The 23,891-nt window shown below is 42.0% G+C and overlaps 1 protein-coding gene across 7 annotated transcripts in view; it reads left to right on the top strand.

Annotated features, from left to right (window-relative positions):
* The first annotated feature begins 13,952 nt into the window (after positions 1–13,952).
* mkxa (mohawk homeobox a) overlaps positions 13,953–23,891 on the top strand; it is a 40,450-nt gene continuing 30,511 nt past the window's right edge. Inside the window, exons 1-4 of one of the 7 annotated variants that reach the window (XM_073054728.1) lie at positions 13,953–14,192; positions 15,669–15,932; positions 18,726–18,885; positions 23,327–23,480. In XM_073054728.1, the coding sequence (XP_072910829.1) occupies positions 15,733–15,932; positions 18,726–18,885; positions 23,327–23,480 (514 nt within the window). In that variant the 5' untranslated portion in view covers positions 13,953–14,192; positions 15,669–15,732. Of the gene's footprint in view, positions 14,197–14,809; positions 15,014–15,263; positions 15,419–15,668; positions 15,933–18,725; positions 18,886–23,326; positions 23,481–23,891 lie in introns of those variants that run through there. The other 6 variants (XM_073054729.1, XR_012100037.1, XM_073054725.1 and 3 more) reach the window with 6 other exon arrangements.

The following is a 23,891-nucleotide window of genomic DNA, read 5'->3' as shown; positions in this document are numbered from 1 at the left end:
CTAACCAAAAACTTCATCCCTGTGCCTTCTTTTCTCACTGGCTGTCCCCTGCTGAAAGAAATTATGATGTAGGGAACCAGGAGTTACTGGCGGTCAAACTTGCTTTGGAGAAGTGGAGGCACTGGCTGGAGGGAGCGGAACATCCGTTTATCATTTGGATCGATCACAAGAACCTTGCATATATCCAAACCGCCAAACGCCTGAATTCCCGCCAGGTCCATTGGGCATTATTTTTTTGGTTGGTTTAGATTTACACTCACCTGTCATTTGGGGTCCAAGAACGGGAAGCCTGATGCCTTCTCTCATCAATACATTTCTGGGGAGGACCTTCCCAACCCCAAGACCATCCTTCTGCTATCTTGTGTAATGGCTGCCCTCACCTGGGAGATCAAGGCCATAGTCAAAGAGGCTCAATGGACTCAGCCAGACCCAGGCAACAGACCCTCCAATCTCCTCTTTGTGCCCAACTCCGTTTGATCTCAGGTTCTCCAGTGGGAGCACATGTCTCGTTTTGCCTGCCATCCCGGGATCGAATGGACTCTGTCCCTCATGAAGAGTCATTTCTGGTGGCCCTCCATGGACGCTGACAACCGTTCCTTTGTCTCTGCCTGTTCTGTTTGTGCTCGCGGAACAGCTTCCCACTGACCACCTGCTGGATTGTTTCGTCCCCTACCTGTTCCTGGCTGCTCTTGGTCTCATATTGCGCTGGACTTCATTACGGGACTACCCCCTTCACGTGGGAACACTGCTGTACTCACCGTGGTGGACCGTTTCTCCAAATCTGTGCACTTCATAGCCCTTCCTAAACTCCCTACAGCCCGTGAAACAGCCGACCTTCTCATTCGTCACATGTTCTGCCTTCACGGGATTCTCTCAGACATTATGTCTGACTGGGATCCCCAATTCGTCTCTCAAGTTTGGAGATCTTTTTGTCAAGCCCTTGGAGCCTCAGTAAATCTGTTGTCCGGCTTTCATCTGCAGATGAACAGGTAAACAGAGCGAGCTAACCAGGATTTGGAAGCAGCACTGCACTGTGCAACAACCCGTTTGCCTGGAGCACCCATCTTGCTTGGGTAGAGTACGCACACAACTCCCCGATCAGCACTGTCTCCCTTTGAATGCTCCCTCGGTTACCGACCCCCTCTGTTCTCTGCTCATGAAGAGGACATTGCTGTGCTTTCTGTTCAGGCCCATCTCCGCCAGTGCCGCAAGATCTGGAAAGACACACGCGGCCCGGCACTGTTCAGCCGACCGCAACTGGAGGATTGCCGATCGCCATCAGATTCCTGCACCTGATTATCGGCCTGGGCAGAAGGTTTGGCTCTCTCCTAAAGACATCCCCCTCAAGAATGAGCCCAGGAAACTCGCCCCCCGTTTCCCGGGACCATTTGAGATTGAGAGTATTATCAGCCCCTAGGCAGTTTGACTTAAACTACCCAAATATATGCACATCCATCTTACATTCCACGTTTCCCAATTAAAACCAGTATCAGTCAGCCCTTTATACCCTCCTGCCGAGCTCCCTCCATCCACCTGGGTCATTGACGACCATCCAGCATACACCGTCCGGCAATTACTGGATGTGTGCCGCCAAGGCAGGGGCCTCCAATACCTGGTCAATTGGGAAGGATACAGCCTGGAGGAATGTTCCTGGATTCCCCGCTCCTTAATCTTGGACCCTTCCCTCATCCGTGATTTCCATCAGGACCATCCGGACAAACCTGGTAGGTCACCTGGAGTCTCCTGTTGAGGGGAGGGTACTATCATGGTCCCGATCATTAATTCCCTATCTTGCTCCTAGTTTTCTTTGATTATGCCATGGTCCCGATTGTTAATTTCCCTAATTGCTTCTAATTCTCTTTAATGATAGCACACCTGGTTTCTATCAAAGACACAGTATAGAAACCCCTACGTCACAACCACTATTTGCCAGTTCACTGGTCTTTTTCCTGTGAGATAACTACGTTCCCCAACCACTTAGAACTGTTTGTTCTAAGTCTAGCTCCTGTTTCAAGGTTTACCTATGAGACTCTGTTTCTCTGCGGCAAGATTCCTCCTGTTTTCAGTTTGGCGTTTACACCCGTGTAAGCATCCAGACTCAATCTCCGTGCCTGCGTCCCGCACTTGGGTTTACTTCCTAAGCTCTTGTAACAGCATGATCCTGGCATGTAGCTTCACCAGACTGTTAGTTTTAGAAACTCCTGGCAACACTCCTCTCTGAGCCAGGAGTGACCCCTTGACCTAGTGTTCATCATTGGCTAGTCCAGAATTTGATACCTGGTGCTAAGTAATCGGTGAGTCCTGTGGTCAATGCCGAGGATCAAGGCAAAAGTCGAATCAGAAGTCCGGATGTTGAGGCCTGTTGGCAGGGACCCTGGGTCTAAGAATCTCTGCATGCCTTCTGGGTAGGAAAGCCCATTGTCTGCATATCCAAGTCAAATGTAAGTCCGAATCCTATTCCACCGGAGGCTGGGGGCTGAAGAAGACAGACTGTCTTATCGTTAGAGAACTATTCATGTGTATAAGTGGAAGGGAAGAATGGGGCTTCCTTTTGCTGTTGTTGTTTTGTCGCTCGTGTTCTGTGCTGTTTTGCCCAGTATTATGAGCATGCCATGTTGGCACTGGAATGTGTGATGACACTCGTAGGCTGTGTTGGTTGTTAACTGAATGTTTTGATTGCAAGTGATAAATAAGCTTAAATCTAGATTTATAATGGTACAGTACGGGATTTGCCAGGCCATGAGGATACAGATTGTGGTGTGTGCATTTCCGCAGATGGTCCATAGTGTCTCTCAGATGCTGAGTACTGAGCTTCCAGGTCTACTTTGTATGATTGTTCTGTCTCACATCTCAGTGGTGTGTCTCCAGTTGTGGAAATGTATTTTTCTCCACGAGGACTGTTCTGTGGTCACTTTGATTACAGACAAATATATTTACATGAATAAATTGTCAAAGATGAGGTCAGTTCCGTTTTTGTCTTATGTTGGTTCAGTCACTACCTGCTGACGATCTTTCTTGAGATCTATATCATTCAGAACTCAGACAACTTGATTAATAGTAGCACTACCAAGCCATTCTTGGTCATGTACTTAGAAATACCCCTCACCCAGAGTAAATTCTGTTTCTTGATTCCTTAAGAGCTCTTCCAAGGGTTGCTCAAAATAGAAGAACAGTGATTCATCAGCCTAAGGAGGATATAGTTGGCAATCATGAAAAGGATTTGGCTCCTGTGTTTGACCTGATGCCACAAAACTTTATGGAATCTGGAGTCAATGTTGATGACTCCTGGGCTATTCCTTCCTATTCTTATGGAACAGTATCATACCCTCTGGTAAATCTATCATGTTAGGTGGCCACAGTAGGCCTGGAAATTGTAATGGATGGATGTGGCACATTGGCAGTAAAGTACGGTGTTGTAAGTACAACTGTCAGTCTGTTGCTTGATGCATCTGTAGATTAACTCTCTCAATCTAAACACCGATCACCGGTTTGTGTGGGGAACCAAATGCTTATTCCGTCAGGGAGTAATACAGAATGGAAACAGACCCTTTGACACAAATGATCTATGCCCTTCAAGCTGTCCACTTAAGTTAGTCCTATTTGCCCCTACCCCTCCAAACCTTTTCTATATATTTGTTCAAATGTCTTCTAAGGCCATCATCAGGTGGTCTATCAGGTTTTGTTCTTTGTCTTCTGTACTGAACAATTTAAAAGTCAACCACGTTACTGCAGGTCTGGAGCCACAAATGGAAAAGCGATGTGAGAACAGCAGATTTCCTCTCGGAAGACCATTAAAATGATTTCAGAAAAATCCATTCAATATCTTTTTTTAATTCACTGCTTTTTTTTAAAATTTCAGCTTTTTAAATGACAAATACAACTTCAACTTCAAGTTTAATTGTTACTCATCCATACATGTTGGTGCGAGGAATGCACTGCCTGAGTCAGTGGTGGATGCAGGTACCCCAGTGAAATTTTAAGAGACTACTAGACAGGTATATGGAGGAATTTAAGGTGGGGGTGGGGTTATATGGGAGGCAGGGTTTAAGGGTTGGCACAACATTGTGGGCCGAAGGGCCTGTACTGTACTGTACTATTCTATGTTCTATGAATACAGCCAACCAAAACAGCTTTACTCTGGGGCCAAGGTGCAAAACACAGCACCAACAGTCATACACATCACAAGGCACATATAGTGCATATAAGATAGCAGCAAGCACATCCAAGATGTCAGCTTGCTTTCTGCCAAGCGAACACTGAGGAGCAGTGCCATGTCACACTGCGCCCAGCGCTCCAGTGGAGAATACCAATTTCAATGCCTCTCTGCTGGGCAGCCCTGAACAGGCACCACTGCGCTTGAGCCCGGTCCTCACCACAACCGAGGCCATGCAGCTCCCCTGCCATCCACCAACAAGTCAATGAATCAGACTCGCAGCATTCCACATTAACGATGTCCAACAGGGTCTTGTGATCACAAGAAAAGAGATTAAGGTGATCAATTGCTGCGAGATTGCACGCTGCCTTCATGCAGGGACTCATCCAACACCTATCCGATGCAGGTAGCAGTACGATTCGTACCAAATTCAACTCCTTCAATTTCTCCTCCGACAAACTGAGCGGGTACGAGTGCAGTAATTTAAGTTCTTAATGTCTAGCAGTGCCTTGAACTAGAAAAAAATACATTAAAAAAAGACAATAACAATCTTGGTTGACCCCCATAGTAGCCACTGTGTCTGAGTACATTACCATCTTACCAGATTTTGGAGAATTCGACAGCTTCTGAAAGTTCCGTATTACAGCACTAAAACAGTGTATGATTATGAAATCAAGGAATTCTCTCTTTATTGAAAAGAAAATATGCAAAAAAAATGTTCATCAGGTCATCAGAGAGAAAACCAGAATTAAAATTTCAGATTGATAATCTTTTATCATAGCACAGCAAAGTTAAAACAGAACCATGATTTAAGTTGCAGGGAGGGAGGAAAGGGAGAGAATGGTTAGTAACTGCGGTTGGAGGAAGAATGAAGTAGTGCTTACAGAGAGTGAGGCTTGTTAATTGTAATTGATCTTTCTGAATAAATGAATGCAGACACAGTGGAGAAAAAAAATTAGAATTGTGAGACAGAAATCTGTAGTTGCTGGAAATATGAAATAAAAGGGAATGTGGAAAATACCCAGCAGGTCTGGCATCGTCTATGAACAGATAAAACCTAAGCTAATAGTATATGCAGATGGATAACATTTCAAAAAACAATTCCAATTCCAGACTCAGAAGTCTGGTTATCTGAACATGTTCCATTCAATATTGATTTTTCAGAATTGCAACATACTTACCGTAATTGACTATAACTCGAGATAATTCCTCAAGATTACACTGGGCTCCACTGGGACAGTGTAAAAGACTGAAGAAAGAAATCAGGACTATTGGTTGGAGAATTCAAATGATATGAAATTGGACGGTCGGGGTCACTGGTGCAGACTGAATGTGAGTGTTCTGCAAAGTTGGGCTTGTTTTCACTGACGTAGTGGAGACCACATCATAAGCACAATATGCAGTTTTGCTAAACTAGAAGAAATGCTTCATCTTGAAGGAATGTCTGGATCGTTCAATGATGCTGCAGATGTTGCATCTGATGATGCATGGAAGGTGCTATAAGGGTGGAGTGGATGTTAGTATAGACATGAAGGTTGCAATATGGTCAAGGAGCGGAATGCAAGATGTGCCTGGTGGTGGCATCATATTGAAATTATGTAGAATGATATAATTAATATGAAAGCTGGTGGATGGAGAGTGAAGGCTATAGGAACCCCAGACTTGCCTTGGGTAGGAGGAGAAGGCATAATCAGAATTCAGCAAATAGAACAGACATAATTGAAAATCCTGTCAACTATGGAGGAGGAGAAACTATGGAAAACAAAAAAATTAACAAGAAAAAAAAAGTATGAGATGTACCATCATCACAAAAGCTACAACAGGACAGAGAAGCTCTTTTTATTGCTTGGTTATCACTTATCCCAACTGAAGCAAACAAATTACTCAGTTGTCTCTTGTCTTTTAGTAGATGATTGCATTACATGCATTGAACATTTTACAAACAAAGTAGATGATTTTGAGGTATTTTGAAAGTAATAAAGATGTCACATAAAACAGAAATTATTTATTTCTCAGTTTGCTTTTATTAGGGACCTGTGATACAAGTTGTAAATATTCTGCATTAAACCATCCAGAGCACTAGTAACCCAATCTGATAATGTGTTAGCAGCACCTCTCATTTAGTTTGCTAACGTGCTGTGGTATGAAGAATAAAACATACGATTTCACCTGCATTTCCTCCTATGTCAGACATCTGCATTAAGCCTCTAGAGGAGTTAATTCCCTGGCGGTATAGAGGTCAAGGGTAAATTACATCTTTGCCATTTTGCTATTTTACTTCCAACAGGAAATTTTAAATTGCTATTTAGAGATTGAATCCCTTGGTCAGCAAACTGCACAGAGAAAACAAAACATCTAGGCAGTTTCTTTTTTAACTGTGGAATAAAGGCAGTGTGAGAAATTAGTTACTTATATTGCGTGAACTTTTAAATCAACTATTTTTAACATATTACTGCATCAAATCATATTAAAATCTCAAGGTGCCTCGTGCATTGTCATGTGATCTCTATGCTACTATATATATATTTGGTGAAACTTTACAATACTGAAAGTGGAAGGCCCATCTTTGTTTATACAGGTCTAGAAAGAAATGTTTACCTTAACTGTATCTTCCAGTATCAGTGTATAACCCTGGAGAGTACAACTATTCTTGTAAACTCCAAATACTTTTAAAGAACGATGATGACGGTTTCTGCCTGTACTATCCTTGCAAATGTGATATCACCTACCGTCTGTCAGGTGAAAATGAACTTCTCCATTTCTATAAAAACCATCAAACCATATGACATAGAGCAAAATTAGACCATTTGGCCCATTAAGTCTGCTCCACCATTCCATCACAGCTAAATTATTTTCCCTCTCAAACCCATTTTACTGCCTTCACCCCCATAACCTTTGAGGCCCTTGCTAACCATGAACTTATCAACATCCACTATAAATATACCAAATGACTTGGCATCCACGCCCCTATGTGGCAATGAATTCCACAGATTCACCACCATCTGCTAAAGAAATTCCTCCTCATCTCTGTTCTAAAGGGACATCCTTCTATTCTAAGGCTTTGGTCCTACACTCTTCACCCATGGAAAATATCCTCTCCTTGTCCACTCTGTCTAGGCCTTTCAATATTAGATAGATTTTAATGAGACCCCCAACCCCACTCTTCTAAACCCCAGTGAGTACAGCCCAGAGTCATTAAACACCCCTCATACATTAACCCTTTCATTCCCAGGATCCCTCTCATGAGCCCATGCAGTCACGGGGAGAACATCCAAACTCCTTACGGACAGCCGCAGGAATACAATCTTCATCTTTCAGCTAGTGCTAACACCTACACTTCCGTGCCTCTCCCTCATCAACAATCTACGTACCTGTTACAAACATTCATTTGGTTTCAGACATGACCGTATTTTAATAAATCTATGCTAACTGTCCCCAATTGATCTGTGGTATTCTAAATTAAGATTTATACTCTTCTTTACACTAATTTGGTTACCACTACAGTTAAACTAACTGGCCTGTAATTGGTCAGTGAAACTTTTCCTCCCTTTTAAAACTGTGATACAAGGTTAGCTGTGTTCCTGTCCACAGCACCATTCCTGTTGTGAGGGCAGATGAAGAATTATAATCAGAGTTCCACAATATACCCCCTTGTTAACAAGAGAGCCTGGAATAAATTTTATTCAGACCTACTCATTTATCCACTTTTAAATATACCAGGTCTCTAAATACGTTTACTATGTTAACTCATTTCAACATTTCACACTTGGCCCCTTTAACGTTACCCGAGTATCATCCCCGCTCTTTTGTGAAGACAACGGCAAAATGCTCATTAAGAACCTACCTAGTCTGTTGTCTCCATACAAGGACTCTGTTTGGTCCTATTCATTCTGTGTGCTTTTTATGTCTTTACTAAAGATCATGTGGACTTTCTTCTTTTTTCACTTGTCTGTGTTTTTATTTCATATCTCTTTGCTTTTCAAATTATCCGATGATTGTACTTTCTGCGCTAAATCTATTTGTGTCGAATGTCTCCCACGTGCTTTCCTTTATTACCTCACCTTCCTCTCTTCACCTTGCTGTCCAGGGGCTCTAGATTTTTTCTGAGTGGGGGGGAAGGATGAGTTTCCTCTTAATACCATCCATTGCTTTGAGGCCGATCTATTTTCAACTAGTATTTCCAGTTCACTTGGGCTATATAATTTTTTCAGCCTTGTAAACCCAGTTTTAACCCAGTTTAGAACGTTTACTCCTATTTCAGCTTTGTTCTTAACGTCTATCTGAATTAAAAGCACTACTGCAAAACTGCTTTCCCACTGATGCGCCCTCCATCTGCTCCAGCCATTCCCTCAACCAAATCCAGAGTTGCCTTCTCGTATTTGGGTTTGCCACATGCTGTGTTCTCCTGAGGAACAGTGGGACCCCTACCTTTTCAAACTATCGCTCTTAATATTTGGGTAATGAAAATACTCCTGATGTCTCTTGTGTCAGGAATTCGGCTGCAACTTATCTCTATCTTACTGGGAATAATTGGACATCTATGGAGCATTTACGACTAGGTAATTGACTTCCGCCAATAACCCCGCTCTTTAGTTTAATCCAGAAAACCTTATTTGACTAACCTTGTAGCTGCGATTGTTTCTTCAACCTGTGTTGCAAACACCCTTTTTTACTGCCCCTTTCTATAAAGACTGGACACCTGTAATAGTTACACTTACCTCACACATACTTTCCCTAAACGGATGAACTCGGTAGAATACCGCGCTACATGCCATTCAATGATTATTCAAATTGCAATTCTGAATTCAATGAAAAATGTGACATTCCAACTATTGTAGGTACAATAGCAATGATATATCTCGACAACTTGTTAATCTGAAATACATTTGCTTTCACCTATGAGAAGAGGGAATTGCTAACTAAACAAATCCTTCCGCCCCGTCGGTCAGAAGTTACTTAAAGCCATTGCTTAATATAATCGCTGATATTATACAATACAGCAGACTGTGCAAGTAGCTGACAATCGTAGTAGGCTCAACGTGCGCGTACCTGGTCTCTTCAATGAACCCGGCTGTGTCAACATTCTATGCAAGCACGACGCTGAAATCTAACACATTAATCAAAGTATGTCTCCAGAATTACTCTTTGATTTTGCTACCAGACTAAAATTGTCAATATAGAATCGAAGTGGGAATTAAATCTCTTCAGTGTTCCCTGTCCTCACTTGGATATTCTTCCCGGATTTTTCAAGTTTGGCTTTTAATTCTGCAGGCATTATTTATAATGTAATGTATACTCTTGGCGCAATTTATAAAACAGATTATTATTTTTTGTCAAGTTATTCAACTGTGCGGGTGTTTAAGTTAATATTTAAAACTCCATTGATGTATAAATAACTAAGTAAATAAATAGAGAGAAAATCAGCGAGAATCCTCAACGAGTTTGCCATAAGGTTTTCAATCGGTCTGTGTTGAAGGGCTCTTTAAACTCCCCTCAATACTTCAAATTGTTCAAGACATCGGCTTGTTCGATTTCGCAAGTTACGACCTACGTTTTTAATTTGTAAGTGTAAAAGATGTAACTAAAGTCCCTTAATGGCAAGGCGGGAGCATCGCAGAAGTCAATGGGTGGGTGAACTGTTCCGTTGAAACGTTGGAATTCTTTGGACATTTTTGGATGCTCAGGTTTTAACATCTCCACGCAGGTTTCTTCAAAAGGGCCTATTCGTGGGCTGTACCGCTTTACGTCCTAAAACCTGGCCACTTACAATCGTTAGGCCAAGCTCCCGAATCCTCAACTACAGCCCCAATCGGAAAATTGCAGCCCCCAAGATACTACGATCTCTCTTTCCTTTAATAATTCAGCATCTTCTATCGGAAGTATAAATTTAATCCTAAGAGAGGTGTGATCGACCAACCCACCCTTACACTTTACCCTCCGCCCTTGCAAGTGCAATGAAGATAATAGTCTCGGCCACATCGATACTTAAATGAAATGGGTAGAGATTTACTGCGGCATTTCCCATCTTTACCGTTAGAAACATCGGACCCCGTGAATATTCCCACTACTAACAAGAGCAACACGATACCTCCCGCAGGCATCCGACAAGGGGATAAACAATTGGCTTTTATATATCAAACGCGAGGAAATCTGCAGATGCTGGAAATTCAAACAACAACACACACAAAATGCTGGTGGAACACAGCAGGCCAGGCAGCATCTATAGGGAGAAGCGCTGTCGACGTTTCGGGCCGAGACCCTGACGAAGGGTCTGCCTGGCCTGCTGCGTTCCACCAGCATTTTGTGTGGCTTTTATATATATTAGTTGGAACCTGCTGATCCTGTTACACAGTATAACTTTATAGTTTATTAAAGTGCTCTTCAAATGTTAGGTTTATACTGGCAACGCGCTTCAAAAAAATTAATGATGCGTCGTAAAAATACTAACAACAGACCGTACACGTTAACTAGGCGCGTGTGATAAATCGTGTTCAGCGCAGTAGTCTGTCTCAACACACTGTTCTCTTCTCCTCGTGCCAGACCGCCCCGTGTCTGTGATGGCTTCAAATACAGAATTTATTCTTTCTTTAGTTATCTTATCAAGAGCTTCGGTTTTGCGTGTTACCGCACTGAGTAGTATTATGTTGCTTATCCAAATAAATCTATCGAACAGCGTGAACTAAGCAATTACATTCCGACGTTCTATTTCTAAACTCGTTCCAGCTGCAAACAAAACCGGTGGCGCGTCCGGATAGTCCACATCGCGTGCACATATGTGAGACTGAAACAAATATTGGAACTTGGCAGAAGAGACTATGGAGAAATTGCAATTCATTTTGTTAACAACCGTGCTAAAATCTCTACTGGGCTCAAAGAGAGCCGGCTATATAAGCATATTGCCTGGTTTCAGCCACTTGAGTTCAACGTCTAATTTTCCATACTTAAGGCTTTTCAAATCTCCATGAGCGCCGCTGATAAATTGCTACTGTACAGCCAGAACAGCGTTCATTTAGTTCTGTGATTATGCCTAATACGTCCTTAAAATAAACTCGATTTGCATTTAATTGATGCGTGTTTTTTTGTTGTTGAACCGCAACCAATCCCATTACTGGAGTTAAATCACCAAACCGCAAACATTGCCCAACTTCCAGTTCAGACCGCATTTCGCACTATCTCCTGTTCTCATCTGTCCCACATCAACTTCCTTAACTGGGGATGGTTGGTACGTGACATTTCTTTTACCTAGGTGCAAAATCAGAATGTCGCACCAATGTGACAAATGGGATTTTTTCCTCTTGTTTTCTTTAACCTGATTTGATTAGAAGTTCCTGGTAATGAAAAAATACTGTCAGCACTTAAAAACTAATTACAAGATGCAGAGCCAACCCAGCGAAGATGGTACCCTCCAGCCGGAGAGACTGGAACCTCATCTCGTCAAGTTAATTTAGCCTCCTTAAATTGCCTTCCACAGAACTTTAGTTTTACCTGAAGGCATAGCACTGTGGTGAAAGATTTATAGTTCTTGCAGGTCATTCATAAAAGTACGCGTCAATTTTCTACATTTGCAAGGAACGCTTTTATTTCAGCTCTTCAAGCCCGTGTCAGTAGAGATTAACACAATACAACGAGGGCTGAAAGCGAGGAAATGAGTTCGATTAGGTAGTATTGTGTGCTTAGTTCGGTTGTGTGCACTGTTTAAAGCTGAGTGTTTCACACAATTCAGCGGCAGGGGCCACAAGGAGGTTTTAAACCCGTTAGGAACGGATCAATCTAAACGACGAACAAAGCGGTAGATAGAGGTAATAGTAGACGGAGAGATCATTTATCGGTAAAACATTGTGCAGAGTGAGCAACGTGTTTGATTGATTCTTCCCACGACGTTATATAGTTAATTACACCGTTACAACTCGTTCGTGGGATGTTCAAATACTCAGATCTCGAAATGGCTGAGACAATCAAAATTACTGAAAGCTTTATTTTCTAGCTTTTAACCGTGACCCCGTAACTCACGAGTTGTATTCCATAGCCCCGTAGCAAATGTTCGCGTTCATGGCTAGGCAATTCCGAAGTCGGACGTGCCTCTTGTACAAACGCATTATAAATATCTCAATGTAGTGAAACTCTCCTGTGCGTGTGTTCAAGCTGAGTGGTAATTGTTACCTTATGAGTGAAAAAAAGGATAGTGGATATTAGACATTAACCTTTGTTTCCCCCCCCCCCTCCCCAAACGTTCACCAGTCCCTTATGCGCTTGCAATATTTCTGTTTTATTTCTAACTGGAGTTGCATCACGCTTTATGCTTACAATTACTCCACGCAGTTGCTGACAGGCAAATAACATTACCCGTCGCGTTCATACCCGTCCCCAGCCTTACGGAAAACTCGGCCATCATTTTGGCGACAAGACGAATTTAGTTAAATATCACCCCGTAAAAGGGCAAGCTAACATTAAGTCTTGTAGTCAACACTTGGTGTATTCAGAAATATTCCCACGCCGCATCACGGGGCAACAGAGAATTGTGAACACAGTTCACAATTAGTGTTGGGACCGTGACACTTCTTTTAGGTTCTCATCACTTCTCACACCGATATTGTGATCGTATTATCGTCGCCAGCATTAAATAATTAAACTTCTTCACCAAGTTTACTATCAAAATCAGATCCAGTCCCTTAGCGCTACGCAATAATTATAAACACAAAATATTCTGCAGATGCTGGAATTCGGGGCAACAATCCCAAAAATTCTGGAGAGACTCAGCAGGTCAGTCAACATCTATGGAGATTAATAAACAGTCGACGTTTCGGGCCGAGATATCGTCTCCATGGATGCTGCCTGACCTGCTGAGTCTCTCCAGTATTTTGTGTGTGTTAGGCGATTATTATGTTAGTCTTGATCCAATATTTAGCCTCTGTCCACCTTACATCGCTCGGCAGTAATTTAAAAAGGTTTTTAAATTAATAAATGAGATAGCAAATAACTGTCACTGTAACGTCTGATGAAATACCTAACGTCGATACAATGTACCCGATTATTAAATTATCTATTAGACAGACTGTTCCCTAATCAAAAAGAAAATCAACTTCTAATACAGAAACGCACGTCTGTCAGGTGCCTGGCCCACTGCACTTCCGTACAGATTGTCTCCACAAGCCTTGAGTTTCGCTCGTGGTCTCATTTTCTTTATCATGAAAACCAACCTAATCACAGCGAAGTGAAGTTGTTCAAAGTGTTTGTGAGTCCCCGTCAATCTGGGCTATAATAACTGAATGAAAAGACAGTAGAAACGAAATCTCGTTACGTGTTTTAAATGAATCCATATAATCAAAACTACTTTTTTCGAATACACACATTCGATCTTTTACATTGGGCTGCAGATGAACGGCTCTCTAATTAAAGCGATGTAAGCAGGTGAGCAATATAGAATTACGGATGGAAATATGAATGCACTGGAAGCATATAAATGCTTGCTGTAAGGACAAAGTAAGTACCATTGTAACGTTTGTGAACAAGTGACTGAAATGAGCAGTCCACTTCCCTTGCGTTATCGAAAAGTGCACTTGGATTATTAGCAATGTCGACAATGTTAATGAACATATTAAGTCGCTGGTTAATATATTATCAATGTTGCACTTGTTAGAGAAAAATAAAGCGAAAATGTACCAGGTCACTTTATTTAGAACGGAAATGTCATCGCTGGAAGTGAATAAACGCGCGCGCTATATTTAGGAGCGGTAGAAGCAGAATGGTGCAACGCAGGCAGAGCCAGCCTCTCGCTGAACAGCCCAGGAACGTGTGTAATGCATTCAGTCTATGTTCACAGACTAGGCAGTGCAGCTGGGAAACATGAGCGACGCTGTTTATTCAGGTTCCGGGGCTGGGTTGTCATCAGGGTAAATAGAAGAGAGGCGAGCGTGGTTCGTGCGGTTTCAGATCAGCCTGACTGACAGCGATGTGAAATGGGAATGCTAGTTCACACAGGAGCTGGATTACTTCTCATTCTTGCCGCTTTACTGCACTGACCAGATCCTTCGATCTAAAGGCAGGTAAAGTCTCTGCTTTCCGCTAGTGTTAGGAGAGTAAATATTCATGACACCGTCTGTAGTCAACTTAAGTATTCTTGTCCTCTGTAGAGTACGATGGGGGTTTTCGATGGCTCTTCTGCAACATGTTGTGTTTTACAAAATTAATCAGAAGCAGGAAAATAGCGGAGATGGGTGGTGGATGCTTGTGGTAATGGAGGAAGCGAAAGGAAGGGGTTGGCAAATTGTTGGCTAGATCACGGATCAGGAGACTGTTCGCCCGAAATTCTCGGACCGGCCAGTGGGCTCGCCTTCGGGTTAAGGACTGATAGGCGTAGACCGCTCAAAAACACACGGAAAGAATAGCCTTTAGTCTAGGTACGTACACTACATTTTGCAGGGCACCGGCTATCCCCCACAGTCACTCTGTTCACTGTGTTTGATGTGTCTTGTCCATTCAACCACCATTCTGAAGAGAGGAATTAGTTTACTACAGAGAACCTAGATGAAACGGGGTATGTGTAGCTACGGAGGGGGGGGGGCGGTTTAGGTAAAATGCAGACTGTGAAACAACGGGACCATTATCTGATCTTCAGGGAGGCAGACACGTGTCGGGTCTTCCCTCACTGTCTAGAGGCTAATCCTGCAGGCTCTCTGAGAGGGATAGAATTTACTGGCTACACTGGTGGACGATGCAAAACACTCCTCCTCCCCGTAAACTCGGTGGCCGATGCACTTTGTGTGTGATATTCCTCGGCTTCATCCAGATGTTCTTATCTAACCATCTGTTCTGAATGGAAGCTCTGTCTGAATCAGCCTCGCATTCCCTTCTAACACAAACGTAAGAAACATTAACCATTAGAAGTGTTTCTGTTCCTATGTCTACAAGGCACGCGTTGTCCTTAAAGCCGGACAGCGGCAGATGTGCGGGAACCAAAATGTTTACTTCAAACTCTTGGACTTCTACCTGTTTTTCTTTCAAAGTCCAGTTCTTACCACCTTGTTTATCTTTTGCGGCTAAGAGAAAAAAAAGTGCGGAGTAAATCTTTCTCAAAATTGTTGTTTTAGCAAGTTGCTTTAGTTAACTCGACACACGCGTTTACTTTTATGCTGAATTTGACCTATTCCAACGTTGCCTCCCAGTTCGCCTTTGGGCTGGTAATAACTGTTTCAATTGTTCCAATTTGTCTGGGATAAAAGTATGATCTGAGCCTGTGGAATTCAGCGGGCGAAAATGCGGCACCTGGTAAACCGTTTTATCTGTACATTTATGTTCGCTTTGCGAATAACGCCTACATGAAGCTTGTAAACAAGGTGGTGTAGGGACACAAACTATCAAAGCAAACCAATAACAAGGCCATTCTAGCCCTGGCACCCGGCCGTCCCCTCCCTTTGTTCACAGAATGTCATTTCGCCTTCATTTACCTGCCCATTTGAGCCCTTTTATTTTTACAGTAATCTACGATATTTTAAAAAAACTTTTTTTTTGCCTTCAGTGAAACAGGATCGGTCTTCCATCCGTTATCCGGAATAGACGGTGGCCCCAGAGCGCGTTTAAAGATGAACACTATCGTTCTTAATAAGTTTGCCAATCAAGTTATTTTCGAAGAAAAGGCAAACGAGGTCGAGAGGAACAGCAGAACGTATATCGAAGTTATGGAAGAGCAGCACCGGGAACTAATGATGCCGGACAGTCCGTCGAGCAGAAGCCAACGGGGTCTGCGACACAGGAGGTCAGGGTATGACCATTGTTTAAAAATGTAAGGTTTATATTAAATGACCGATTTTAATGAGGTCCACAAATGTTTGACGGAAGGAACAGCAACTGAGCAAAAGTAAAGGACACACTTGTAAATGTGATTGGATAGATTGACAACGGCGGAGTTTGTGTTTTGGTGGAAAGTTCGGCTTCGGTTTAAATGTTTCCTCTTCCCCGAACGAAGGAACAATGCGCGTGTTGCGTAGGGAAGGAATAGTAAACAGTACGCTCTATCTAGCTGTCCTGTTGCGTATTTAGATAACAGCGTAAATGCAATGTTAAATTTTAATTATCTTTCAAACTTATTACTTCAGTATGTTTGAAAATTATCCGAAATAATGTACTTGGAAATGTGTTTCCGAGTTCCCGATTAGACTAGTAATAACAATTTTAACAAAAACAGTTGTAATATGTAATAATAATTTAATAATGTAAACTGTTATAATTAGTTGTTTTCTAAATAATTCAGCCTACATAGTCAACCACGTTTTACCCTCCATTTAAAAGCTCGCGGAAGTGGACACGTAAATCATGTTCACGACTCATTGCATAAAACATACAAAGATACAAAATGGAAAAGTTCACCCAGGCGTGACATTTTAACGCCTCGATTTTTTATATAGCTCGTTTAGATCTTTCACAATGGTTGGCAACGAAACATCTTTCCCTACCAGGTCTTTAAACAATTCAGGCGCAATGAGATACTGTATATAAATACAAATCCTGAAAATCAACGCTATATTATGTTATACGACGCTATATTTTTTTTCAATTCCAACGAAAATGCAAATCAAACCCAAATGTCCATTGTCAATCAAAAGAATAATTGACTATCGTTAAGGATTCTAAGATAACTTGTAATTTGTTTTTATAGTATAAATCATCTTGTTTTAACTTTAATGTCAACATCAGATAGAATTCCACTACCCCACGTTACTTTTGCAATGGTGAGAACGTGTAAGGTTATAGAGCTATTTCATGACAGCTGCCTTGGGTCACTGTGTTCACTGCGGAAGTTTAGTTAACGACTGAGTTCAAAGGAACGCGTTCCATCAGATCAACGAACATCACCGGGTCAGATCGCAAGGACCAGCAGCAACTGGACATCCAGCCTACAGATTTGCAGCGACATCTACAGGTTTCAACCCGAATGCAGAGTCACATTGCCTCCAGCCGTAGATGGCTCTTCATGCTTCCCACATCTCCCTATTGATCACAAACATGTACTCATGCGCATTGTAAAGCAAGACCGTGCCCACTAATGACCTTATCCCCAATCAGCAATATACAAAAACATGTGTTTATAATCACATTGCTATGGCTGCCGCTGTGCCTTCGTCGCAAGAAAGATTATATTTAAATATACTTAAACAGCAATTATTTTAAGACGTGGTTAAGGTGTGAATGATGCCGTTGATGCTACACAATATGCAAAGGACAATCGCCACACTGAAACAGCTGTTCTGTTACGAAAGTCATGGCTTGACTCATTTACCAAGGCTTATTACCTCCACGAGATCTCCTCAAACACATGAAAACACCTCAATTACTTTATCATCATAAATCGCAACAAACCACAAAACCCACGATATGTAGAGACACTAATATCAGCGGCCCTAAAACAAATATTAATTGAATATTGATTGTTTGAATGCTGATTGAATGTTGATTATTTCTCTCTCGCTCTCCCCCCCCCCCCCCCCCCCCCCCGCACATGCTGCCCGATTTGATGAGTATTTGCAGCTTTTCCTGTTTTTATTTTGGACACTGGGCATCTGCAGTTTTTCTTCAATTTCATTAAACATTATTTCGCATTTTAGAAAAAACCAATTCAGTGAAATATATATATCATTAGAACGAAAACTTTCGAAAAATACTAAACATCCTCACGTCTTTGATTCACGTCTATTTTGTAGATTAAAGTGAAAATATATGGTGGCGATGATCTGGATTTTTACTGTTAAATCTACCTACCACGTACCTTCCTCGGGGAATTTGGTTCACGTTTGACGTAAAAAGAGAGAGTTTAGTTAGTATTTTGCTTCAGATGAGGTGAGATATAAAAGTGCTTGGATGGGGTGGCGGATTTTCAGTTTGCTATTTACAGCGTTTGACTCAGTGCCTCATTTTGACAAACAATGATTGATAAAAGTGCAAACGCTGAAACTCTGATGCAGATCCGAAGATACCGAGGTAACTCAGCAGGCCACGCTCCTAGGAATTCTGCGGATGATTTCATGAAAAAAAATGGAGGCACGAAACTGCACAGCAGTCTGGAGCAAAAACAAAAGCGATCTGCTAGAAAACTCAGCCGGTCAGGCAGCATCTGAGGGGGGAAAAAGGAAAGATAGTCGCCGTTTGGGGCAGAGACCCTTCATCTGGATTCATGTGGAAATGACCCGACGGAAGCTGGTCGGCCTTAAGTGTTAACCCTGTTTCTCCCCTTCGGGCTCTGCCTCAGCTGCTGAGGATCTTAACAGATTCTATTACTCTCACGTGTCCAGCAATTTCTGAAATGTATAGGTTCTTGTGCATAATAATTGGATGGTGTGCAAAACATACGCATAGTGCACTAGACTACAAAGTGTGCTTCTAATTTGCAGCGTTCCAGGTATGTGAATAGTGTCCTGGACATAGCGCGGGCATACTCTTAAATGATCCTTAATTTTTGTGTACCAGTTAACTGTGTCCATTTTCAGCTGAGTCATTGCTTTAGTTGCCGTCAGCAGGGTTCTGCTTCTGTTTAATTAACGGTGAATGACCATACCTGACTTGTGTTCTGCGTTGCCTGCAGCTCTCGGCAGAGCGGTGGCAAAGTGAGGCACAAACGACAGGCCCTTCAGGACATGGCTCGACCCCTGAAACAGTGGCTCTACAAGCACCGGGACAACCCCTATCCGACTAAAACGGAGAAAATTCTGCTGGCCCTCGGATCCCAGATGACCCTGGTACAAGTAAGATCATTTTTATTTTCATTGACCGAACACAAGTTCTCCCCGAGTTTTTTTTTGCCATTTCCCAATATTTCCCCAAGTCACGCATTTTTCCTGCAGAAGAAACACGTTTAAATTGGCTGCCTTGGTAAGTCTGAATTTACCATGTGTAAACTATATCCCAATAGCCTCAACCCGCCTCCCATTACGCCCTCTTGTAGGTAAAAGACAAAGAAGGTTGTAGGTGCTTTGGAAATGGAGTTGTGGGGACGGAGAACAAGCTGCACTGCAGCAAGTGTGAAGTACCCAAACTCTTTTCACTCTGTGGCCGTTTGTCACGGTTTAACTGTTACACTGCCGTTAGTTTAGGCAGGCATGTTAGGCGGGAGGCGTGGTGATACTTGCGGGCCGCCCCCAGCGCATTGGTTGTTAACGCAAACGACGCCCTTCACTGTATGCTCCGATGTACTTGTGATAAATCCAAGTCGCAATCAAACCGCCCAGTTTAGAGATTCCTATGCGATCCCGTCTAACCAGTGTTATTCTGACCAAGTCATAACAAGCAGAGACAAACAAGAGAAAATCTGCAGGTGCTGGAAATCCAAACAACACACTCACACTCACACACAATGCTGGAGGAACTCAGCGACCAGGCAGCATCGATGAAAAAGAGTACAGTCCAAGATTCGGGCGGAGACCCTTCCACCCGAAACGTCGACTGTACTCTTTTCCATCGATGCTGCCTGGCCTGCTGAAGACCAGAGACAACCGGGGTGTTTCCAACATCAGAAGTAATTGTATGATCTTCCACATCAGTTTCACACAAAACGGTAAAGTGAAAAACTATGGCTCAGTACATAAATCAGTTCCAACTCCTCAGTAACTCAAGTGGATAAGCAGTTTTAACCTTCTTTGAAAAAGTCCTTGTACTGACGACTCTGAGAGGTTGTTCTAATGCAACACGTTCCGGTCAGTATGTATTTCTGCCTTCTGGTTCACGCATTCGCAGTAAATATTGATTCTTGTACAAAAATATGAATAGAAACTAGAGAGAAAAGTAAACTAACAGGATTTGTGCTCCAATCATTGTGATATGTATTGAATAACTTTTTAAGGACTTGCCTCGTGCTCCGCTATTTTCAAGCCTCCTGATCTGACAATCGCTGCTGTTTGTTGTGAGATTGTATTCAGTGGATAATACGATTTCTCTGCGTTTCATGTGAAACCGAGTGAAATGTTTTTAGATCACTTTACCGTTCCGCTCCGTGATTAGATTTATTTTAATAGAGAATATCGCTCTGAAACGATCTCTCTGCAACTTCACAGTGGCCGCGGGGATTACAGCTGAACTGTACTCGCTGAGATAAGTCTTTTTAACGTGTGTTCCCTCAAGTGCGGTTCAGCTGCTGAATAGTAGTGGCGACAATGTTGCGTTGAAACTACAGTTGTGCCGAAACATTGCTCCAACGTCAAAACTTCGCGCAGAGATTTAAAACAAACTCCCAGCAGCCGGTGGGATTTTTTTTTCATGCAACTGAATTAATCAGAATATGAACATTCCTACGAAGTCATGAAACAATACAACTATATAACACAACAAAGCAACAGTGGAATGGGCCACTCGGCCCTTCGCTCCTGTTCTGGCGAGTTCAATGTTGACCCTTTACCTTAGCGCTGTTTTCCTGCACCAACTCAATTTCCCAGTCCTGTCTTACACAAACATGAATCCGTGATATGCTGCAGGCGTTTTTTAAAAAAAAAATACCCGTGACTCTGCAACGCTTCATTACAACAATATGTCCAATTACTTTTAAAAGCGCATGTCTAAAACAGCTCTTCAGTAGAGTTAATATTGCTGGTTCAGTTTGGATTGACAATGGTAAGAACCAGTGTCATTCACCCCCCTCTCCTTCAGTCAGCTAACCCCCCCCCCCCCCCCCCACATTGTTCAAATTAAAAGGCGTTGGGTTTCAAACCACGTCTTGGGCAGTAATTACGGACCACTTGTCAATCATTTTTATTGTATCATTTGAACATGATTTGTAACCTGCTCTTACATCTCATTTACACCGCGGTGTTTCCCTCACTGGCTTACAACTTGAGGCGACTATTGGTAAGAAAGCGGCACCCGATATGATTAGTTTCTTCCTGATTTGTAGAGCCTTTCATCTCTGACATATCTTTGATGGAGATGCGGCTTCTCTCGAGGCATTTACACACTACAGAAGGTTAAGACAGCATCTCCACAAGGCGTTAGCAAATATTTTGCCTCCAGGTTGCACAGCAACAAGCCAAACCTCATTCTTAATAGAAGAAAGGAATTCTGCATAGTTGTATTTCAGAAATCAATCTGTTACAGGGTCGATCGGATTATCTACCGGGTGACTCGTCTGATATCTTTCTATCCCTAAACAAAAGGCTGTACCTCGGTATGTTGTTCAGCTCATTTCCGTCTCATTCCTGTCATAGAATTACACCTGATACCCCACATCAGTAGTCTCTCACCTGTCTCCTCCTAGTTCACCACAAATCCCCCCTCCCCCTCTCGCATGGGCCTGCGTCTGTCGACTCGGCTGAGAATAAGGGATCGACTCATATATCAGTGTAGGTAAATCATCATAAACCAGAACCAGGCGCCCTAGGGTAAATTGGAAGAGGGTTGATGGTCGTTACGTATTCCCGATCATCGACATTTTATTTATTATACAGCTCTGGAAGGGCTTGTAGCAATAAAAACAGTGAAGGCAAATTTCCTGTAACAGCAAGGAATCAAAACAGACAAAGATAAATACGGAAATGCTGTGGGTAATTCCTATAGCTGAAAAAAAGATCTTGGATGAAATCTAATGCTCAGCAATGAAAGACTTATTTAGTAACATTGTAACTGTCGCTCTGGATAGTTGTACCAATTTATCCTGCAATGTTTCACGCATTTCAATCTCTATAATTTGTTCTTTAAGCGCTCGAGTTAGAGAATAAAGGAGCATTCTGTCAGAGCACAACTTCTTTGAAATTGGTGGTCTCGGATACTTTCACGCAGTGCTTCCACAATATGCCATTTGTTTTCCCCAATCGTCACCTCAGTTCACAAGCAAACCCGGGGCACACCCGAACAGCCGCTGAGGAGTCCAGCGAGAAACCAAAGTATTGAACCCGAACTAATTAAGACATCTGTGCTCAGCAACGTGGGTTTCTCTGAGGGATAATAATCGCTGCCTCTCTTCTCCCCCGCTCTCCCCACGTCGTTCCATTCTAGGTCTTTTGACAGCCAGTAATTAAAAATCCAAAAAAAAAAATCATGATTACATTTCTTTTAGCTTACTTAAATTTTCTCTGTTCCACTCAAACAGGATATTGCTTCAAATTTCTATTACTTTCAATAATTGTGAAGGCCCAGGATAGATTGCATGGGTGCTATTTGGCTGTATTTTGTTTCACCCCTCTTGGTAAAATCATCTGCCTCTAACTGTGATTAACACAGGTGTGGCTTGTATGAACATTTTTATTAGATTATTCACTTTGTTAACTTTTTAACTATCAACTATATATTTTTGTTTCAATGCAACATCACTTTGGCTCCATGTTATGCAGTAAGAATTGACCAGGCTGCAATTTAATAAGAGTAAAACATTATGTCAGAAATATAGTTAGTAACTTAATATTTCAGTTTTAACTCAACCATAAAAGGCACCAGTAACTCTCTGATTGTCTTTAATTGTAGCAAATTTACCATTTTTATTTAAAAAATTTTGTTGTGTCCTGGTCCAATTATTTTCAATAAAATTTCAGGTTCTTGTAACTTGTAAAGAAACCTACAGAAACAAATTAATAACAGCTACAACCAAGTCCAGATTTGCTTGGATTTTTTGAGCTCAGAACTTCTTCCAATTGGCAAGGCAGTACATATTGTTGGCTAGCTGAACTTGCTTGCTCCCCCAGTGACCACAATCAGCATGAAGACTTCCCTGCCACGTTCTACTGTACTATCTGCACAGAGCTCAAAGCAAACTCCGGGTGTAATGAGCAGCCAAGTTTAAAAAAAACCTCAGAGCACCAACATATGGTGCCATGAAATCTTATCTGTTTCATTCCTCTTGCTTGTTTTAACTGTTTCGTTCATGGAACAATAACGTCAAGTGTGGTACATATAAAGTTCCCATACCTAGAGGTCGAGAGGCTGAGGTCTTTGTGAAAATGGTTGTTGAGAAGAATGCTGACATTGCACCGTACCATTACTGCAGCACAATGATTAATGGGTTGTTTTGTTGCATACGATCTGTTTCAGATGCAAAACTTTTGTTTTAATGAAGCTGCAGTCAAAATGATTGCATTTATCTTTCTTAAAAATCCAGAAAACAAATTGAGTTAGTGGATGACATTTTTTTAAAACCAAGATTTTTGGAGGACTTGTTGAAAAATAGACATTTGTCTTTTTTAAAAAAGAAACATCCTTCTCTGATAGGTTTCAAACTGGTTTGCAAATGCCAGGCGCCGCCTGAAGAATACGGTTCGACAACCAGATTTGAGCTGGGCGTTACGAATAAAGTTATACAACAAGTACGTACAGGGCAACGCAGAACGACTCAGCATTAGCAGCGATGACACGTGTTCGGAAGGTATGGGAAATCAAAGTAGTCCTTTCAGTTCTATATTCTTTTGCAACATGTCTTGTTATTATTTGGCAATGCCGTATTACAGAATGTTCTGTTCTTTATGGATGTAGGGATCAATCTGCAGTCCAACAAGTGCTGTGCACCCTGAAGGGAAACTAAAGAAAATGTGTGGCCAAAGTGCTACATCTCCAATTTAACTTGATGAGCAGTTGAACCCAAGTGAATTTGTAAAGGCGTCTGGGACATTTTTAGCTACTGATCCATAAGATCCATTTTTTTTTTTGACGTACAGTTTGTAATAAAAAGTGATATACTTATAAAAATATCTAAACCAGACTGTTTAATTCAAAGTATTGTATATAATTAAAAGCTTTTAAGAAACATCATTTATGAGATCAGTTGCAAATCAAAACA

Source organism: Hemitrygon akajei, chromosome 8 (genome assembly GCF_048418815.1).
Source record: "Hemitrygon akajei chromosome 8, sHemAka1.3, whole genome shotgun sequence".
Classification (NCBI taxonomy): domain Eukaryota; kingdom Metazoa; phylum Chordata; class Chondrichthyes; order Myliobatiformes; family Dasyatidae; genus Hemitrygon; species Hemitrygon akajei.
Note: the sequence above shows the minus strand (reverse complement) of the source record. Positions and strands in the feature narration are given on the sequence as shown.